At 42.8% G+C, this 17,500-nt stretch overlaps 2 protein-coding genes across 2 annotated transcripts; both read right to left on the bottom strand.

The window, feature by feature from the left end:
- Positions 1–4,947: 4,947 nt before the first annotated feature.
- On the bottom strand, positions 4,948–6,926 carry LOC119596919 (piggyBac transposable element-derived protein 4-like). The gene is made up of 3 exons (XM_037946285.1): positions 6,721–6,926; positions 5,570–6,604; positions 4,948–5,446 (listed from the first exon to the last, which is right to left on the bottom strand). Exons 2-3 carry the CDS (start codon positions 5,967–5,969, stop codon positions 5,226–5,228), a joined length of 621 nt encoding a protein of 206 aa, XP_037802213.1. The 5' UTR covers positions 5,970–6,604; positions 6,721–6,926; the 3' UTR covers positions 4,948–5,225.
- A 1,431-nt stretch (positions 6,927–8,357) lies between these two features.
- LOC119596762 (tRNA dimethylallyltransferase-like) lies at positions 8,358–12,550 on the bottom strand. Its single transcript, XM_037946088.1, has 6 exons — positions 12,508–12,550; positions 12,170–12,408; positions 11,591–11,845; positions 11,024–11,095; positions 9,532–9,697; positions 8,358–8,677 (listed from the first exon to the last, which is right to left on the bottom strand). Exons 1-6 carry the CDS (start codon positions 12,548–12,550, stop codon positions 8,526–8,528), a joined length of 927 nt encoding a protein of 308 aa, XP_037802016.1. The 3' UTR covers positions 8,358–8,525.
- Between the last annotated feature and the right edge of the window lie 4,950 nt (positions 12,551–17,500).

The raw sequence follows: 17,500 nt of genomic DNA on the forward strand, positions 1-17,500 counted from the left end.
ACATTAGCCTCTGGGAGGAATAGTGTAGCACTGAACTGCTACTGATTCATAATCAACAAGACATGTGAGCAAGTCATTTTCACAGTCTGACTAGTCCTTGTCGTAGACAGGATGCTCAGTCAGGGAGACGGAAACAGTTCTGGTACAAGTATTAAGGGAAGAGTGAGGTTGAGCATGAATAGGTTTGCCAGTGAGGTCAGTCAGGGTAGATAGTGCATGAGCTTGGAACTTAGATGTAACTGTGACAAGGTGTGAACCATCGGAACGAAAGGAAAATTTGCCTACTTTTTGGGGGGGACATTGTTGGAAGAGAAGGGTATTGTCAGAGTATGAGGCTGTAGGGGGAATCACAAAGAATTGATCCCACTTGGCTGGGCCAAAAAGGGTACTAAAAAGGTTTGCAGAAGTGGAAGCAGTCCGACAAGGGTGTGAGGAGGATGGGGTGGTATGGAGAGAGGTAGTACTGTTGGCGGATGACGGTAAGGATGAAGAGTAGTAATAAGGGGGGTGTGGGTAGACAATGAAAAAGACTGTAAAATAGGCAATGGGGTGGAGGATGTTGGGAGAAAGGAAGGGATGTATTCTGAAGGTTTGAGTAATGATCTCCACTTCCTAAGTAGCGAGAGCCGTGTTAAAAGGAAAAAAGGGTGGCTTTGATTGGCCTCAGGGAGCCATCAGCAAGGTTTCCTGTTTAGTTATCTAGCCCTTGCAGTCATGGGGACACTGAGTGGTGAATAATTTCTCTTCCCCATGTACTCCAGGCTTACATGGCCAATAATGAATTTATACCTGGAACCCTGGGTCTTCTTTGATCATGACTGTGAACACTGCTGCTACTTCCTCCTCCTCGATACCAGCTGTCAGCTCAGTCCATTCCAAGTCAACTACACAAGTCATTATCCAACCTTCAGAAAATATTCCTTCTAACTCCCAAAATCCTCCACTCCATCTCCTCATCCTTGAGTCTCCTTCATTTTTAACCCCCTCCTCCATTATTTCTATTATACAGCATTTTTGTTCACTTCCCCATATTACTACCTTGCTCAACACCACTCCCTCATCAGTGTCAGAAATGTTGGCATTTTGGTCACTCTGCTAAGCAGTGCTGCTCCACCACCCACTGCCCAACATGTCCATGATCATTCAAACTACCCTGCGTAATCATGCATGTGCCATTTGTGGTGGCTCCCTTAATATGTTTTATAGGGGCTGCCCTACCAACAAGTACGAGTATGAGGTAGCAGTCCTCAGATTCATACTCAGCCTCACTTTAAACGAGGCCGGGCAGGCAGCACACCAGTAAGGTTTTTCTCATTACCTACTCCAGTTCGCTTTGCCCCTCCTCCTTCTCCTCCTCCTCCTCCTCAAGATGTTTCTGTATTTCCTCCAGTATCTCTTCCTCCTCCTCACGTTCTCTACTTCACTGGAACCTACCCCTCCTTCTCACATTCTCTACTTCACTGGTACCTACCCCTCCTCCTCCTCCTCACTTGACTCAATCTAAACGTTCCACCCCATCTTCTACTGCATCCTTTCCTACATATACCTCTTCCTCAAATGACCCTCAGATGTCTTTCCCCTCATCTCCCAGTTATTAAAAAACTTCATTTCTCAGACCTCCCCTTCAAACTCAGTATCAGAAACTCTAAGACATTAAAAACTATCTAATCATGGCCCTCATCTTCATCCTCCAATCTCTGCTCCCATTCCCTCTACACTCAAAGTGACTGCATACATCCATCCTTCTCCTATTCATTTTCCCTATACACCCTTTCCTCCCATTAAACTGTTGTATGACTTTTGATGTGCAGCAAATTTAATCATCAACTAATGCCCTCCCCCCCCTTTCACTATTACACCTTTCTGTAGTGCTATATGTATAGCACATTTATTTTGCTTAGTAACCATTAATCATCATTATTGTACAGAATTGTCAACTATCTGGAGAGATGATATGGAATCTGCTCAATGAAAACAGTCTGCACGTATGCTCACATGGGCTAGATTTACAAGACACACACCTAAGAGTCCGTCAATTGAGCCAAATATTGGTCCATGTGCAAGCCACGATGCACCCAGATCCAACAGGTTAATAAGACTTAATAGTACTAGGAATTTAAAAAATTAAACTATTCCACATGAAAATTGTCACTAAATCACAAAGGATCTTTATACATACCCTCCCAGCATCAACAGGTTAAGGGTATATGGATAAGCCTTTATGGATTAGTTAAATGTGGAGATTTTGTACTACTGCTGTATAGACCGTTCTCATCGAAAAGATTCCGCAGCCAGCACCGCCTACTGAATCTTAACATTTATGCCCCCCTATAAGAACAAACCTCTACACCAATGGTGGAGAGGTCCACGGCCACTCAAATATGAGTCTGTCATTATTGATGATGATAAGAACAGTGGAAATAAATTGAAATTTCCTCTTGATTTTAGTGTGGCAACAGAAAAACTAGTTTTTTTCCTTGATGGTGTGGTTTCCATCAACCTATTATGCTTTTTTGCATTAGCTATTTCAGTATAGGCTTGCAAAAGTAATCAACAACAAACAATTGGACTGAAGGAAGCAGAGCTCCAAACTAAGAGAATGGTGGTGCTGATCAGTTTCTTAACTACACAGCAGTTATCATAAACTGAGTTTTGAAGCAGCAGCTAACAGTGCACACACTTGCTTCCATAAACAATGTGAGCTTATTTTCCTTTATGGAGAATTGCAAGGTTGGGCCTCTCCATGTCTCTTGGTAATATTGTCTGCTCATGGCATTGTCTTTTGAGGCCTTCCAAGGAATCGTTTTAGGAGACTCTCTCCATATTTCTCTCCTTTTGGAAACACTGGTAGGACTTCCACACTGAACAGGATGATTTACTAGTCAGCATTTTTATTTCCTAAGTTTGGTGTCCAGCTTCCTTCAGTCTAAATATTTCCCAAATCTTTACAGCATTAATGTCTTCCTCAGACCCTTAATAAGTGCAGCAAACCCTAAAGAGTAATGCAGATTAAATGAAAACCCAGGCATCAGAGGGAAAAAAAAAAATTGCAATTCCCTTTGTCATTCCCCCAATCCCATGCTCGTAGTTGCTTAGGAGACAGGTTGGGAACCAATGCTGGGGATCAGCCCTGCCTTGGGCCTCAGCCCTCAACTCAACTAATTCTGTCTTTTCTTCCCCTCTGTTTCGGTCTCGTCTCCAACCCCTTCCATCTTTTCCTACTCCATTATGCCTTCCACTTCCCCCTGGCACAGCAACCACCTTCCCTGACTCCCTCCTGACTTTTTTCCTGAAACTGATCTAATTGACCATAAACTCCCCTCTCTCCTTTTGCTAATCCTGACCTTACCCCATGGACATCTTTGACAGTTTACTCACCCTCTCTACTTTACCCTTTTCAACACCATACAATCGTGAACTCCTTTACAACTTTTGACGTGTGTAGCACATTTAATTAACTAACCCCCTCTTTACTCCTTTCACCTTTCCATAGTGTTATATATAAGCTAGCATATTTATTTTGTTTTGTAACCATTAACCTTCTGCCATCCACTTCCTAAGGTGTGAGAGCCATGTTAAAAAGATAAAGTGCTGACCTGGTGAACTGGGCACAGTATTTCCACTTAGTTATCTAGTCCTAACCCTCAGGGCAACCTTGAGAGGTGGACTTTTTCTTTCCCCAACATACTCCAGGCTAATCATGACCACTAATGCAAATTTTCCACCCATATTGGGGACAATGAGGCTTGCACTTTATCAACTAGCTCCACAGATTTAAAGTCTCCCAATTCCTCAACCCCAGGCTCTCTTTTGATTATAATTGAACACTGCTACTATTACCCCTGCCTCAATATATACTATCACCTCAGTCCAGCCCAGATCATCCACCCAGAAAACATTCCTCCTCTCCCACCATCCTCTACTTACACTTCCACCCCTGCAGTTTTCTTCATCTACTACCCCCTCCTCCCTTATTAATACTCTGCAGCCTTATTGTCCATGTCTCCACAGTACTACCTCTCTCAATACTACTCCCTCTTCCACACGTCTCTGCACTTCTACTACCCCCATTACTACAGACCTTCTGAATACTCTTTTTAGCCCATCAAAATGGGATCAATATTTCATGATCCCCTCTAAAGCCTTTTACACTGACAACTCTCCACTTCCAGCAATGCCTCCAAAAACAAATAGACAAAGTTTTCTTTCACAGCTGCCCTAATCATTCCTGCCTTGTCACAGGAACATCCATATCCCAAGCATTATCAACCCTAATCCCAGCCTCATCCCTCCCTCATTACTGGTACTGGAACTGTCTCCATCTCCCAGCCAAACTGCCCTGTCTAGGACAGGGATTGGACAGATTATGAAGACCTACTTGCCTGCCTCATAGACTATGACGTAGTATCAGTACGATGCTACACCATTCCCGTAGAGGATGCCATAAGTCCTCCACCAATATTGCCAAGATTACTTTAATGCTTATATCGACAGAGTCCCTCCTTATCCAACCATGTCAACTTGCACCCTGTCAATGTCAGAATTACTGCTGTCTAGGCCACCCTGCCAAACACTGCTGCTCCACAGCAGTGTTTGACAGGGAGCAAAAGCTTAACCCACCACTGACGGTCCGGAAAAATGTTGTAAACCTAGCTCAACGGGAAATAGAAGCAGGCAACTGTTCTCTAGATGAAGGGCTGTCTCACCCTCCCACGCAAAGTTTCAGCGCACTCCTATGGTTGGTTTGCGAGTAACCACAACCTAAAGTTTTTGTACTCTAGAAACATGTGAAAGTTTGTAGACTTACTATATCTTTATTATATGTCATATGAACAAAAGTATAAATACTATAGTATAAAGTCCATTTTAACTGTATATCACTCATTTTAGTGTGTAAAGTCAATGGTTTGTCTTGGCGAGAGATCTAAACATAGTGTAAAACGGCAATTTTATTTTTTTCATATTCTGAATAAATACATTGAAATTTTATAAAAATGTATCAGATAATTGATAGAGACTGTATTTTCAGGCATTATAGCCTGAAATAAGTTTTTTATTTTCAAAATAATTGAATTTGTTTATAAAAAATATGTACATATTCAGGCAATATCAGATTTTCAGGGATTGGAGCCTGAAAAAACAATTTTTCAAAATAATGAATAAAGTATAAATATTTACAATTATATATACATATTTACATTTAAATATATACAACCACCTGAGTTTCAGGCATGGAATGCCTGAAAACACGGTGTTGGGCAGAGTGAGGTGCCGCAGCAACTGCACATCACCCTGGTCTCCCTCCTGCACTGGTGATTCCTCCAGCAGAGCACACACCGACGCCACCGACAATGTGGTGTGTCAACTGGCATGCATTCCTGCTGGGGAATTTCCTCCTCGTGGCGAGCCTGAGGAGGATTCCGCCGGAAGGAGCCACGGCGACTGCCTGTAAAAAATGCAAGAAAAAGAAAACATTGTAAAAGACATTCTCAAAATATGAAATGTAAAACCATTGAAAATAACAATTTTATATCAGAATAAAAGAAAAAACAAAAGGTCAGATGCTTACCTTGCTGCAGCAATCCTCGAACAAGTTCCTTGCGGAACTCGTATTGTGTCATTTTACCGCCGAGGGCCCGGTGGATAGCCAGCGTGTTGGTGGTTATCATATCCAGTAGGTAGAAGAATACCTTCTTGTACCATTTTATAGTTTTCCAGGTTGATAGATATGACTGCGCCAGCTGATCTGAGAGGGCGACATCCTTCATACTGTTGTTGAAGTCAGTGACAACTTCGGGCTTTGACCTCTCCACCCCTCGGCGTTTGGGAGGCAGGGTAATGACTTTGTTCGTGTGGGCGGGAGACAGCATTGTAACAGGACGCTTATCCACCCACTGAAGGCAAATAATTCTGGTCTTGGTGCTCCAGAAGTCAATTTGTCCCCGACCCGCCTGCAGGTCCTGGGGCATGCCACGCCGGTTGAGACATACCGTCCCAATGGCGCAGGTAATGGAAGAGAGTTGGGGGGGAGTACCAGTTGTCAGTGTGTAACTGGTACCCCTTGTTGAATAGATTTGCCTTCTCCAGCAGGTCGGTGATGGCCTTCATACTGGATGGAAATTCGCCACGGTCTTAACCCATGTAGATTTTGAGGGCTGCCGTGTACCCTGCCTCTGGACTGTCAGACGAGCAAAGCTTGTAGACCTTCAGCCCTCTCTGAGCCCTCTTGCTCGGGTTGTACTTGAGTCCATGGTGACTCCCTTTGAAGGCCCACAAGCTCTCGTCGACGGTCACATTCTTGTTTGAGACGAAGACGGAACGGTACGTCGATTCCAACACGGTGCTGTTTCCAAAGCTGATCCTCCGCGTCGTGCTCCCCTTCGTTGTCAGCGAAGTGGAGCGTGGAGGTAAGGGCATCGTAGCGGTCCCTGGTCATCATCTTGGCGAACACCGACGAGGACATTAACGGGTCCGTCGACCAAAATTCCCTCTGGGCCCTCTTCGACTGAAGACCCATCAGGAACCGTAGGCCGACATATGCACAGATGTGTCCTCCCACCCCTTCATATGGGATGAAGGGGTGTGCGGGATCCGTCAAACATACCTGTAGTTGGAAGAAAAAGACATTCTAATCAGGTGGTGTTTCAATAAGGGACATGTAGAGAAAGAAAATTATGTTTTTCAAGTCAGAATACAGAAAGATAAATTGTTTTTACTTACCGATTCATCTCGTCCACAATGGTTTGGAATATCTCTGGGAAAACACTGGTGAACACTTCCAATGGGATAGACAGTTCTTCAAGGGGTGCTTTTACACCTGGTGTCCCCTCAAAGCAGTTCTCCCTCTTCGATCAACTGAAAGAGGGAGCTCCGGGAGCATTGTGCTCCCAATATTGTCTGACATATTCCTCTCTCCTCTCTCTCTCTCCTCTCTCTCTCTCTCTCTCCTCTCTCTCTCTCTCCTCTCTCCTCTCTCTCTCTCTCCTCTCTCTCTCTCTCCTCTCTCTCTCTCTCCTCTCTCTCTCTCTCTCCTCTCTCTCTCTCTCTCTCTCTCTCTTCTCTCTCTTCTCTCTCTTCTCTCTCTTCTCTCTCCTCTCTCTCTCTCTCTCTCTCATCCCCCACCCCCACACACAGTACAGTAGGGATGTGTGTCATGGTGGAACACTTGCTGATTGACCTCAGGTCAGGTTTCATTACACAATTGACAAACAATGAAAAAACGATATACACTTGCACAAACAACCAAGAAACAAACACAGTTGACAAACAAGTATGCAATGAAAAAAACATTCACAAACTTCTATATCATGCACACACACTTGCAGACACAAATTACCTCTTACATGTACATCCAACTATACATATACATATAGTTGCATAATGACATTTACCCACATTGATATTTATATGCATACAAAATAGCTCAAAAACATTCATAAATACAGGCATACACACTCCACGTGTGTAGGTATCCCCGTTGGGATGGGTATTAAGCCTACCACGCCAGTACACATAACCATCCAGACAGGTCCAGCACAGTCACGTGTATAGGGGTGACTCAGGCATAAGGAGTTAACCCTTTGCTGACGGGTGGCATGTACAAACATGCCATGGCATGGCTGGACTATCTGCCAGGGGCATGTACGTACATGCCATAGTGTATGTATGGACATGCCATGAGTTTTTTTTTTGTTACATTCATGGCAAAATATTTTTCTGCCACTGAAAATGTGATTAAGTCTTTTTTAACACTCATTTTTACTATACAAAAAAAAACTACAATTCAACTCCATGATGCCACACACTGCTTATTTTATTCAGACTATAGAGCGAATAATGATCAACTATGGAGTCTATATAACAAAAATATCCTTCAGTCTTGATTTATCAGTAAATATGGCAAGCAGAGACTAGAAAATAATGATTAGAAAATAATGATAACTGAAAATACAACATATGCTCATAGTATTACGAAGAAACGGCAAAGGATGCTGGTATTTGGCATGAGCGGTCAGGCATGCTAGAGCGACAATATAAGCCCCCGGCAGCGGGGTCCGGGCCACTATGAATATTACTCGTCAGGAAAGGGTTAAGGAGCTCAGGAAGAAATGGTGTTTACTGGAAGTTATAATTCACACTTTGGTCAAGGATCTGTCATTCTGAAAATAAATAAATGAATAAATAGTTCTTCCCTCAGCCAGTAAAAAAAAAAGTTTAGTTTCATAACTGATAATACTTTTCTTTTCTTTTTTTGAAGTGTGTGTGTGTGTGTGTGGGGGGGGGGGTATTAAAATGAAAACAAGTCATATTGATGCCAAAGCTTTGTTTAGCACAGGCCAAAGTAATAAAACACCTTAGAGAACTTAAGACTTTTTATACATAAATGTATATCTCTCTTACAATACATAATAGCTTGAATTTGCTACTTATGCCTCATTCCTTTTCTTTTTTTGTACATATCAGAATGACTAGATATAAACTAGCCATTTTTCACAAGTAAAATCAATGTTTTTTAAAATATCTCTTCACACTTTCAGTTCTTTCTTGTCATTTTCCTGAAGGAGTGTCTGTCTTCTCTGCATCTTCCTATGTTTTGCGCCATGTACGTGAGCCCGCCACTGGATCTCTCCTATCACAACACGCTCGCAGACATCACATTCATATCGCGTTTTGTCACCTGCAAAGAAACAGAGGCCTTGGTAATATAATACTTGGTAATACAAAGACTCGCCTTAAGTGCACAAACCTCTCGGGAGGATGATTAGACTCATTTGGTGATTTTGCATGACTCCCATCAATAAACAAGTGTGGAATATGGTGTCCAAGAGCCATGACTGGAAGAGTGCCAGATCCATGGAGGAAGCTATTTCCATGCTCAAGTTTCTGGCACTGTGACTGGTGGCATAGGCTGTATTGCAGAAAACTGAATATTACGATTTATTTATTTATTTATTTTTATTTTATTTATATATTTATTTTTTACAATACAAATAATAAAAAGTTAAATACTTTTATTTTTCTTGCACTGAATTGTAGACTACTTAGAGATGATATGGAGTTTGCAAAGAAATCAAGTCTCTTACCATCTGGATAATGCAAATCAATTTACAAATGGTCATTGGAAAATTGCAAAAAAAAGCTAAAAGCTCTTATGCATAAAAAGAGAAAATAACACTGCAATAGGAGGCACAGAGTCTGGTTACCAAACAAAGGGGTTAACCTCAACCTATTACATTTAGCCACATTAAAAAGATCATTGCATTTTTCCCCATTCTGTTGTTTAAGTACATGTAAGTTCTGTTAGTAAGCATCACAATTTTTTTGTTTCTGCCTTGCACTGGAAACTGGTACAGAATTGAATTGTTTCAGGTTGTTTTACAAAACCTTCAATCACCCACATCCAATTGACTGCTTAGTGACATTGTACAAAAAAAAAAAAAAAAAAAAAGTAAAGTAAACAAACCCACAGTTGATATTCTAATATCAAATGCTAAAAATTTTATCAACTACACAGGATCATCTTTCATTTACCTCGATTGATATCCTCTACATCTGGCGATTCTTTAACCATATTGGCAGTCTGAAGCTCTGGCTGTCTCCCTTCTGCTAGCGCTTGCACAACACCCTCTGCAGGAAGCCGCACTCGGTCGTCCCACTTGCTTGGGTCAGAGCCATCTAGTGCGAAGACTGGTGGAACCTGGAGAAAAAAAAATGAAGTCAATTTCCATTTTCTCATCAACTAGGTTAAGCCCTACAATCTTCTATGAGCAGAGGGGCACGTCTCTCTCCGATTTTACAAAGCAGTATAAGCACTGACATTTTCCCCAAATTTTTTGTGAACAGTTTCATAGTAGGTTTATCGAAAATGATACTGTTGTGGTGATAGGGAGCTTTAAATGCCAGTGTCATGCAGAGATGATGAGATACTGGTTAAAGGAAAGGAGACAGAGGAGGCTTGCAAGGACATGAACTCTGGTAAGGCACCTGGTTTGAATGGTGGAATGTCGGAAGAAGGGAGGAGGGACTACATCAAGTGCAGTCAATTAAGATGCTCTTCATATATTTCATACAAGATCTGCTTGAGGAAAAGTACAAGATCTTCTAGGAGGATTCCAAGGTACAAGCAGACTTCAAGACAAATTACAAAATATGAATTCAGTTGGTATGAAAAATAAAAATCAATATTTATTTTCAAGCACATGACTAGTCTCAAGCTAGTACAACCTATGGAGTTGTTAAGTTTCAAATGCAACTTATGCAACTTTTCAACTGGAGTTGAAAGTTGCATCTTCTTCAGGCCCTTCAAGTAACTGCATCATATTTTGTGTAATGTCCTGGCAGCATCCATGATGAGTTATATTTAATTTCTATCATAAATTTGTAGAAACAAAAGGGAGAGTGACACCAACAGCAGACAGAAAATGAAGGTGATTTTCAGCTGTGCATCAATAAATATATGATCCATACTTTTTGTTCTCAGTTTGTATCATAATACTGTCTTTAGGATTGATAATGGCACCTTAGTATATTAAGTTTCTACCTCTTGCAATGCAGCGATACTTGATAACAGATTCAGTTGACAATTCTATATTATTACTATTATTCTTAACAAAAAAATTTGTAGCAATGTAGCACATACAGTAAGTAGATGTCCTAAAGTGCACTTGAATGAATGAATAAATAAAATAAAAACAAAAAATAAATATCTCATACCCATCAAACTTACTGCAAATTTTACGTCTTCATTTTTGGCATCTGATGAGCCTACTTTAAGTCTATTCTCCAGGGCTGTGCCTCCTCAATAATTGCAGTCAGAGCCAAGAAAGCAAAAAAGCTCACACTAACACAGCTGGCTTGACCATGTATAACATAATAACTTGATTCCTGGCATATGGGCTTGGTATGTCATGGGAAGAAAAGATACCACCCACCCTGCCCATGGGTTAACTAGAAATATCAATAAAGAATTATAAAAAAAAAAAGTGATTCATACAATACTCAAGCATGGACTGAACGTTCATACCTGACGGTCGGCTGGGAGAAGGAACCGGTTCTTAATCCATTTCAGTTGCTTTCTTGAATACCGTCTTGTCACCTGAGATCACAAAATGGGAGAAAATTAACACCTACAGAAAAGAGGTTAATGACTTCCTAACATCAGCCGAAACATATAATCAAAAACAATCTTTCTTCAGCTAATACAATAAGATGGAGGTGATAGGGGAAAGAAGAGGTTGAAAAGGAGGAGGAGAAGAAAGAAGAGGAGGAGGAGGAGGAGGAGGAGGAGGAGGAGGAGGAGGAGGAGGAGGAGGAGGAGGAGGAGGAGGAGGAGGAGGAGGAGGAGGAGGAGGAGGAAGAGGAAGAGGAAGAGGAAGGGGAAGAGGAAGAGGAAGAAGAGGAGAGGAAAGGAATGAGGAATAGGAATAATAATAATATTATTAAGAGGAGAAAGAGAAAGAGGAGGAAGAGGAAGAATCAGAAGAGAGGAAGGAACAGGAATAATAGAGATAAGAATAATAATAATTAGAGGAGGAATAAGAAGAGGGAGTGGGAGAAAAAGAGGGAAAGAGAAGGAATACCCCAAACTCACCTGCTTCAGTGCTGCAATTCCGGCTTCATACAACTTCTTGCCGGCCTCAGTCTGCTGCTCCTCCTCCGGCAGCACAAGATACTGATGGAACTCCTTGAAGCCGATGCTCTGGAAAATGCCCTTGGTGTAGTCGGCCAGCTGCCCCTCCTTCAGCCGCTGCCTGTTGTAATCGGCGTGGAAATCCTTCAGCTCCTGCAGGAGGCCGCGTTCTATCATGTCATCGACACGTCTGTCTAGTCGCTGGTCCAGGACGTCCTGTTGGCAGAAGGAGAGCGAGTAAAGACTTCAATGAAATAGTGTAATGGAGACCGAAGGACGTGAATAATGAGAACACTTCTTATCAATTAAATAGGTTTAAAAACATTTCCTGAAGAGTAACTGATGTAAGCACAAGTGTAATGGCAATAAACGCAAAAAGACAATAAAGAGATGTGACGAAAAGATAATCAGTTCATATTACACACAAGACATTCTGCTAATACTCCCAAGTATGGCAAATTTTCAGCGATTCTCTCTGATTACAATTTCACTCGCAACCAAATGACAGAGCGCAGCGAGGGATTAGCCCTGCATGATTACCTGGTTGCACGTAACCCACAGGATGACAGTGCTGGGGTACCGGAGGGCGCCCCCGAGCCTGGACCCGCCCTCCTGCCTCTGCTGTTCTCGGAGGACCTCGCTGTGTCGTTTCCCGGTCTGCTCCCACACTTGAAGAGACCTGCGGACATTTGCTGTTATTAGAATGCTTCGCAATATTATGAATGGGAGAGAGAAAAAAATATATATATATATACAGCTTCCCTCATTATAATGGATCCCTATAATAATAGATACATTTCAGTATCCATTTGCTTCCCTTCCCCCTCCTAAACAAAATATCTACCATAGCCACCATTCCTTATTCACATTCTCCTTACTCTCTGAAATGACTGGCAGATTACAGTCAATGACAATACTCATCACGACCATCACAACCTTCAGTGTATGTAACTAAGAAAATGCTAGTACCTACTGAAGAAGTGTTTACTCTCAAATGAGATTTATTTCAATGTACCCATTGAAATAAATTTCATTTGATGAACACTGATTCTTTTTTTTTTTTTTTTTTTTGAGGAGGGGGGGGGGGTCAGAAAAAAAAAATCAATCTAAAATCCTTGGCTATGATGCTGCTAAGTGAATTTTCATGAATTAGGGGATGTGTAAAAAAGAGAAGAACAAATGTTAAAGAAATGAGCATTTTTATGAGAGAAAGAGAGAAAGGTCTTCCTAATAACACTCCTTGTTTGCCAATTAACAATAAATATGGCCAAAAACTTAACAATCATGTGAAATCATGAGAGACAGAGTCAGTTTACCCTGAGTCAGGCAGTCACCGTTAAGGAGAGAAACTAACATGCATGAACTTACAACAACAATAACAACAAAAGAAAAAGATGAAGCTCCTCCCTCTGCCTTTCACAAGATCTCATCACGGTCGACGCATTGAACTCCCCTTAAAGCCCAAGCAATAAACTGTTTGCTTGCAGGGGTGGGGGGGTCTGTTTGGCTGCAAGAGAGGAGTGCCCGATTGGTTCATTGTGACACGCTCCAAGGGGTGTCCAGGTAGCCTTGCAACAAACATGCAATCTTTACGATCCTGCTTTTAAGAATATGCATTTCAATCACATTAGACTTTTTGGATTATCTGGTAGCAATATTCTTTGCCTTCACTGCTGCTAGAAAACAACAATAACCCAACCTGACCTGGGACATCAGACTTTTTATCCTCCCTCCTCCTCTCTCCCTCTCTCCCTTTCCCCCTCTCTCTCCCTTTCTCCCTTTCCCCCTCTCTCTCCCTTTCTCCCTTCCCCCCCTCTCTCTCTCTCTCTCCCTTTCCCTCCCTCTATCCCCTTTCTCCCTTAGCACCTCTCCTCTTTCTCCTTTTCCCTCTTTATCTCCCTTTCTCTCTCTCTCTCTCTCTCTCTCTCCTCTCTCTCTCTCTCCTCTCTCTCTCTCTCTTTCCCTCTCTTTTCTCCCTTTCCTTCTCTTTTCTCCCTTTCCTTCTCTTTTCTCCCTTTCCTTCTCTTTTCTCCCTTTCCTTCTCTTTTCTCCCTTTCCCTTTCTCTCACTTTCTTTTTCTCCCTTTTCCTATCTCTCCCTTTCTCCTTTTCCCTCTCTCCCCCTTTCTCCCTTTCCCTCTCTCTCTCTCCCTTTCTCCCTTTCCCTCTCTATCTCTCCTTTTCTCCCTTTCCCCTCCTCTCTCTCCCTCTCTCCCTTTTCTACCCACACAGACAAATGATAGACAGACAAAGACATGTATGTACGCGCGCGCGCGCGCGTGCGCATACACACACACACACACACACACACACACACACACACACACACACAAAACACAAACAAAACACACACACACACACACAAAACACAAACAAAACACACACACACACAAAACACAAACAAAACACACACACATACAACATAAAACACACACACACACACATAAAACACACACACACACATAAAAACACACACACACACACATAAACACACACACAAACACAACACACAACACACACACACAAACACACACAACACACACACACACACACACACACACACACAAACACACACACACACACACACACACACACACACACACACACAACACACACACAAAAACACACACAACACATAAAACACACACACACACACACACACACACACACACACACACACACACACACACACACAGAGCAAGAGAGAGCACCTAATATCAGTATTCATTAACTATGAAAAAGTAAAAAAAAAAAAAAGTTTCTAATTAATGTCATTTTGTCTACCAATAAACTAAGTTCAGTAGATATCACGGAAAGACAGATCACATCTATGTCTAGATTGGGAGAGAGAAAAGATAAAATAAAACTCAAAATCTAAATGAAAAAAACTATTATGGAAAAAAATCACTGAAAGTCAAGTTTAAACAACTACCTTCCTGGCGAACTGAAAAAAATATATATTAATAAAATAATACAAAATCAAGGGAAGGAGAAAACAGGAAACAAGGAATTATATATTTAGATCTTTTTTTATTAATATCTATAACCTACAAAGGTAAAGAGTACAAAGGAAAAAAAAAAAAATAAACAAAGGGGACAGAGAAGATGAAAACGAGTCTCCATCAGACAGGAAAGGAAAGCAGCCCCGTTAATGGGAACCTCAATCATGGGCTGTCATTACTGCGGGATGGGGAAGGGAGGGGGGGCAGCCTTAATGGGGAGACAATTCCATCAGTGACTGGACACTGGCTGAAATGAGCACTGGCGGAGGAGGGCGTTTAGTTCTCTTTGGTAGGCTTCATTTTCTTTTTTTCATTACGAGAGACAGATGCAAGGGAGAAGACGAAGACGCTTGGTGGGATGCAACACGACCAAAGGGCATCACCGTGTATCAAGTCAGCATCATCACCAACCTGTCAATGATCGAGTAACTTATCACCCCCACTCTGGAATTGCTATCTATCCTCTTTCCTTTCATCTCCTCTCCATTTCTCCACCTCCTTCCCTCTACCCTCCCGGATTCATGCTAAACCTAAACTGTAGTCAATTATGAGGCCTAGGGTGATGTTCAAAGATGATCCCTCATCAAAATACGCCAAAAATGCACTCGAAATGAACAGACAGTACACACGTTTCTTAAAGCACGAGAGAGAGGGGGAGGGGGAGGGGAGGGAGGGAGGAGGAGGAGGAGGAACAGGAGGAGGAGGAGGAAGAGGAGGAACAGGAGGAGGAGGAGGGGGAGGGGGGAAGAGGAGGAGGGGGAGGGGGGAAGAGGAGGAGGAGGAGGGGGAGTGGGGAAGAGGAGGAGGAAGAGGGGATGGATTGGAGAGGAAGAAGGGGGAAGAGGACGAAGGAGTGGAATGGAGAGGAAGAGGAGGGAGAAGAAAAAAAATGTGGAGGAGGAGAAAATAAGTATGACAGCGAAAGAAGAATAAGGAGAAAAGGAGACAGTGACGAAAAATAAATGTCGGAGTCACAAACAAATCAGGTATTTCAAACAAAGAAGAAGAAAAATTTTTAACCAGAAAATACTCACATTGTAAAAAAAAAATTCTACCATCGCCCCTGAAAATATCTAGTGTCAAAAAATAGAAGAAAAAAAGAAAAAACACACAAGTTTTCCACAGATATTTAAAAGAAAATTGAATGATTCGTAGACCAAATCTAAGTATCTCCTCACATACGACCAGGGTGGGATCAGATAAAAACAGTGAAGCTGGAGATATAATATATATATATATATATATAGATAGATAGATAGATAGATAGATAGATAGATAGAGAGAGAGAGAGAGAGAGAGAGAGAGAGAGAGAGAGAGAGAGAGAGAGAGAGAGAGAGGGAGGGAGGGAGGGAGGGAGGGAGGGAGGGAGGGAGGGAGGGAGGGAGGGAGGGAGGGAGAGGGAGGGAGAGAGAGAGAGAGAGAGAGAGAGAGAGAGAGAGAGAGAGAGAGAGAGAGAGAGAGAGAGAGAGAGAGAGAGGGAGTGGGGCAGGAGAGACTGAGACACACACACACACACACACACACACACACACACACACACACACACACACACACACACACACACACACACACACACACACACACACACACACACACAAATAAAGACAAGAAAAGACTCTTTCCCCTCCCCTCTCACCTCCCCCCCCCCTTTCCTCTTTCTCCTTTCCCCTCTCCCCTCCACCCACCCCCTCCACCTACCATTCTTAAAAAAAAATCTACGCAGTCCGGACAGTGGACCAAACTATCTCAAAAAATATTTTTACCAATCCAGACCACATCTGCACAGGATGACGACCGGCGAGGGGAAAAGATTGAACACGAGGGGAAAAATAATAACATGCCTCGACGTCGCTCCAGTCGGGAGTCCTACGGAGGATGCCCTCTCGCTGGGGCGAAAGGAGAGGGCGGGAGGGAGGGAGGGAGGGAGGGAGGGAGGGAGAAGGAGGAAAAGGAGAAGGAGAAGAAGAAGGAAAAAGAGAAAGAGAGCGCACGCACTCACTCACTCACTCTCTCTCTCTCTCTCTCTCTCTCTCTCTCTCTCTCTCTCTCTCTCTCTCTCTCTCTCTCTCTCTCTCTCTCTCTCACTCACTCACTCACTCACTCACTCACTCACTCACTCACTCACTCACTCACACACTCACACACTCACACACTCAGCACTCTCTCACACACACACACACACACACACACACACACACACACACACACACACACACACACACACACACACACACACACCAATCAGAAAAAAATAAAACTACAAACCACAACAAAGTACAGAACACCAGAACATACAACCCAGCGCCAACGCAGCACGGACTTGAACCCGGGAATCACCTGAAACGAGAGAGAGAGAAAGGAAGATTAATACTAACGCAAACTTTATGTAGTCATATTTACAGACACAAATGCATATTCATGAAAGGCAGTGATATGGAGAGCTGGGAGGGGGGGGGGGTGAAATCAAAGTTAGGTAGGACGGAGGGAGGAAGGGGAGGGAGGGAGGGAAGAGTGGGAAGAGAAAACGAAAGGGAAAGGGGAGGGAGAGACAGAGGGGAAAAAAGTGAAAGGGAGAGGGGGGAGGGGAGGGAGGGAGAGAGAGAGAGAGAGAGAGAGAGAGAGAGAGAGAGAGAGAGAGAGAGAGAGAGAGAGAGAGAGAGAGAGAGAGAGGGAGAGAGGGAGAGAGAGAGAGAAACGTATTTGGTACGAGCGTAACCCCCGCCCCCCTATAACAAGCGATGTATATGCTAAGCAAGACCACTTGTGCGAAAGGTTGTGTGCGTGTGTGCGTGTGTGTGTGTGTGTGTGTGTGTGTGTGTGTGTGTGTGTGTGTGTGTTGTGTGTGTGTGTTTGTGTGTGTGTTGTGTGTG

Source organism: Penaeus monodon, chromosome 38, assembly GCF_015228065.2.
Source record: "Penaeus monodon isolate SGIC_2016 chromosome 38, NSTDA_Pmon_1, whole genome shotgun sequence".
NCBI classification, from domain to species: Eukaryota; Metazoa; Arthropoda; class Malacostraca; order Decapoda; family Penaeidae; genus Penaeus; species Penaeus monodon.

Excerpts from the sequence above, each read along its gene's own strand:
- LOC119596762 (XM_037946088.1), bottom strand. The coding sequence starts at position 12,550 with ATGAGTATTGTCATTGACTGTAATCTGCCAGTCATTTCAGAGA. Across the intron at positions 9,698-11,023 it reads TTCTCCCAGCCGACCGTCAG|GTTCCACCAGTCTTCGCACT; the intron begins GTATGAACGTTC and ends TTTTTTCTCCAG. Across the intron at positions 8,678-9,531 it reads TGTAGAGGATATCAATCGAG|GTGACAAAACGCGATATGAA; the intron begins GTAAATGAAAGA and ends GTTTCTTTGCAG.
- LOC119596919 (XM_037946285.1), bottom strand. The coding sequence starts at position 5,969 with ATGCCCCAGGACCTGCAGGCGGGTCGGGGACAAATTGACTTCTGGAGC. Across the intron at positions 5,447-5,569 it reads TCGAGGATTGCTGCAGCAAG|GCAGTCGCCGTGGCTCCTTC; the intron begins GTAAGCATCTGA and ends CATTTTTTACAG.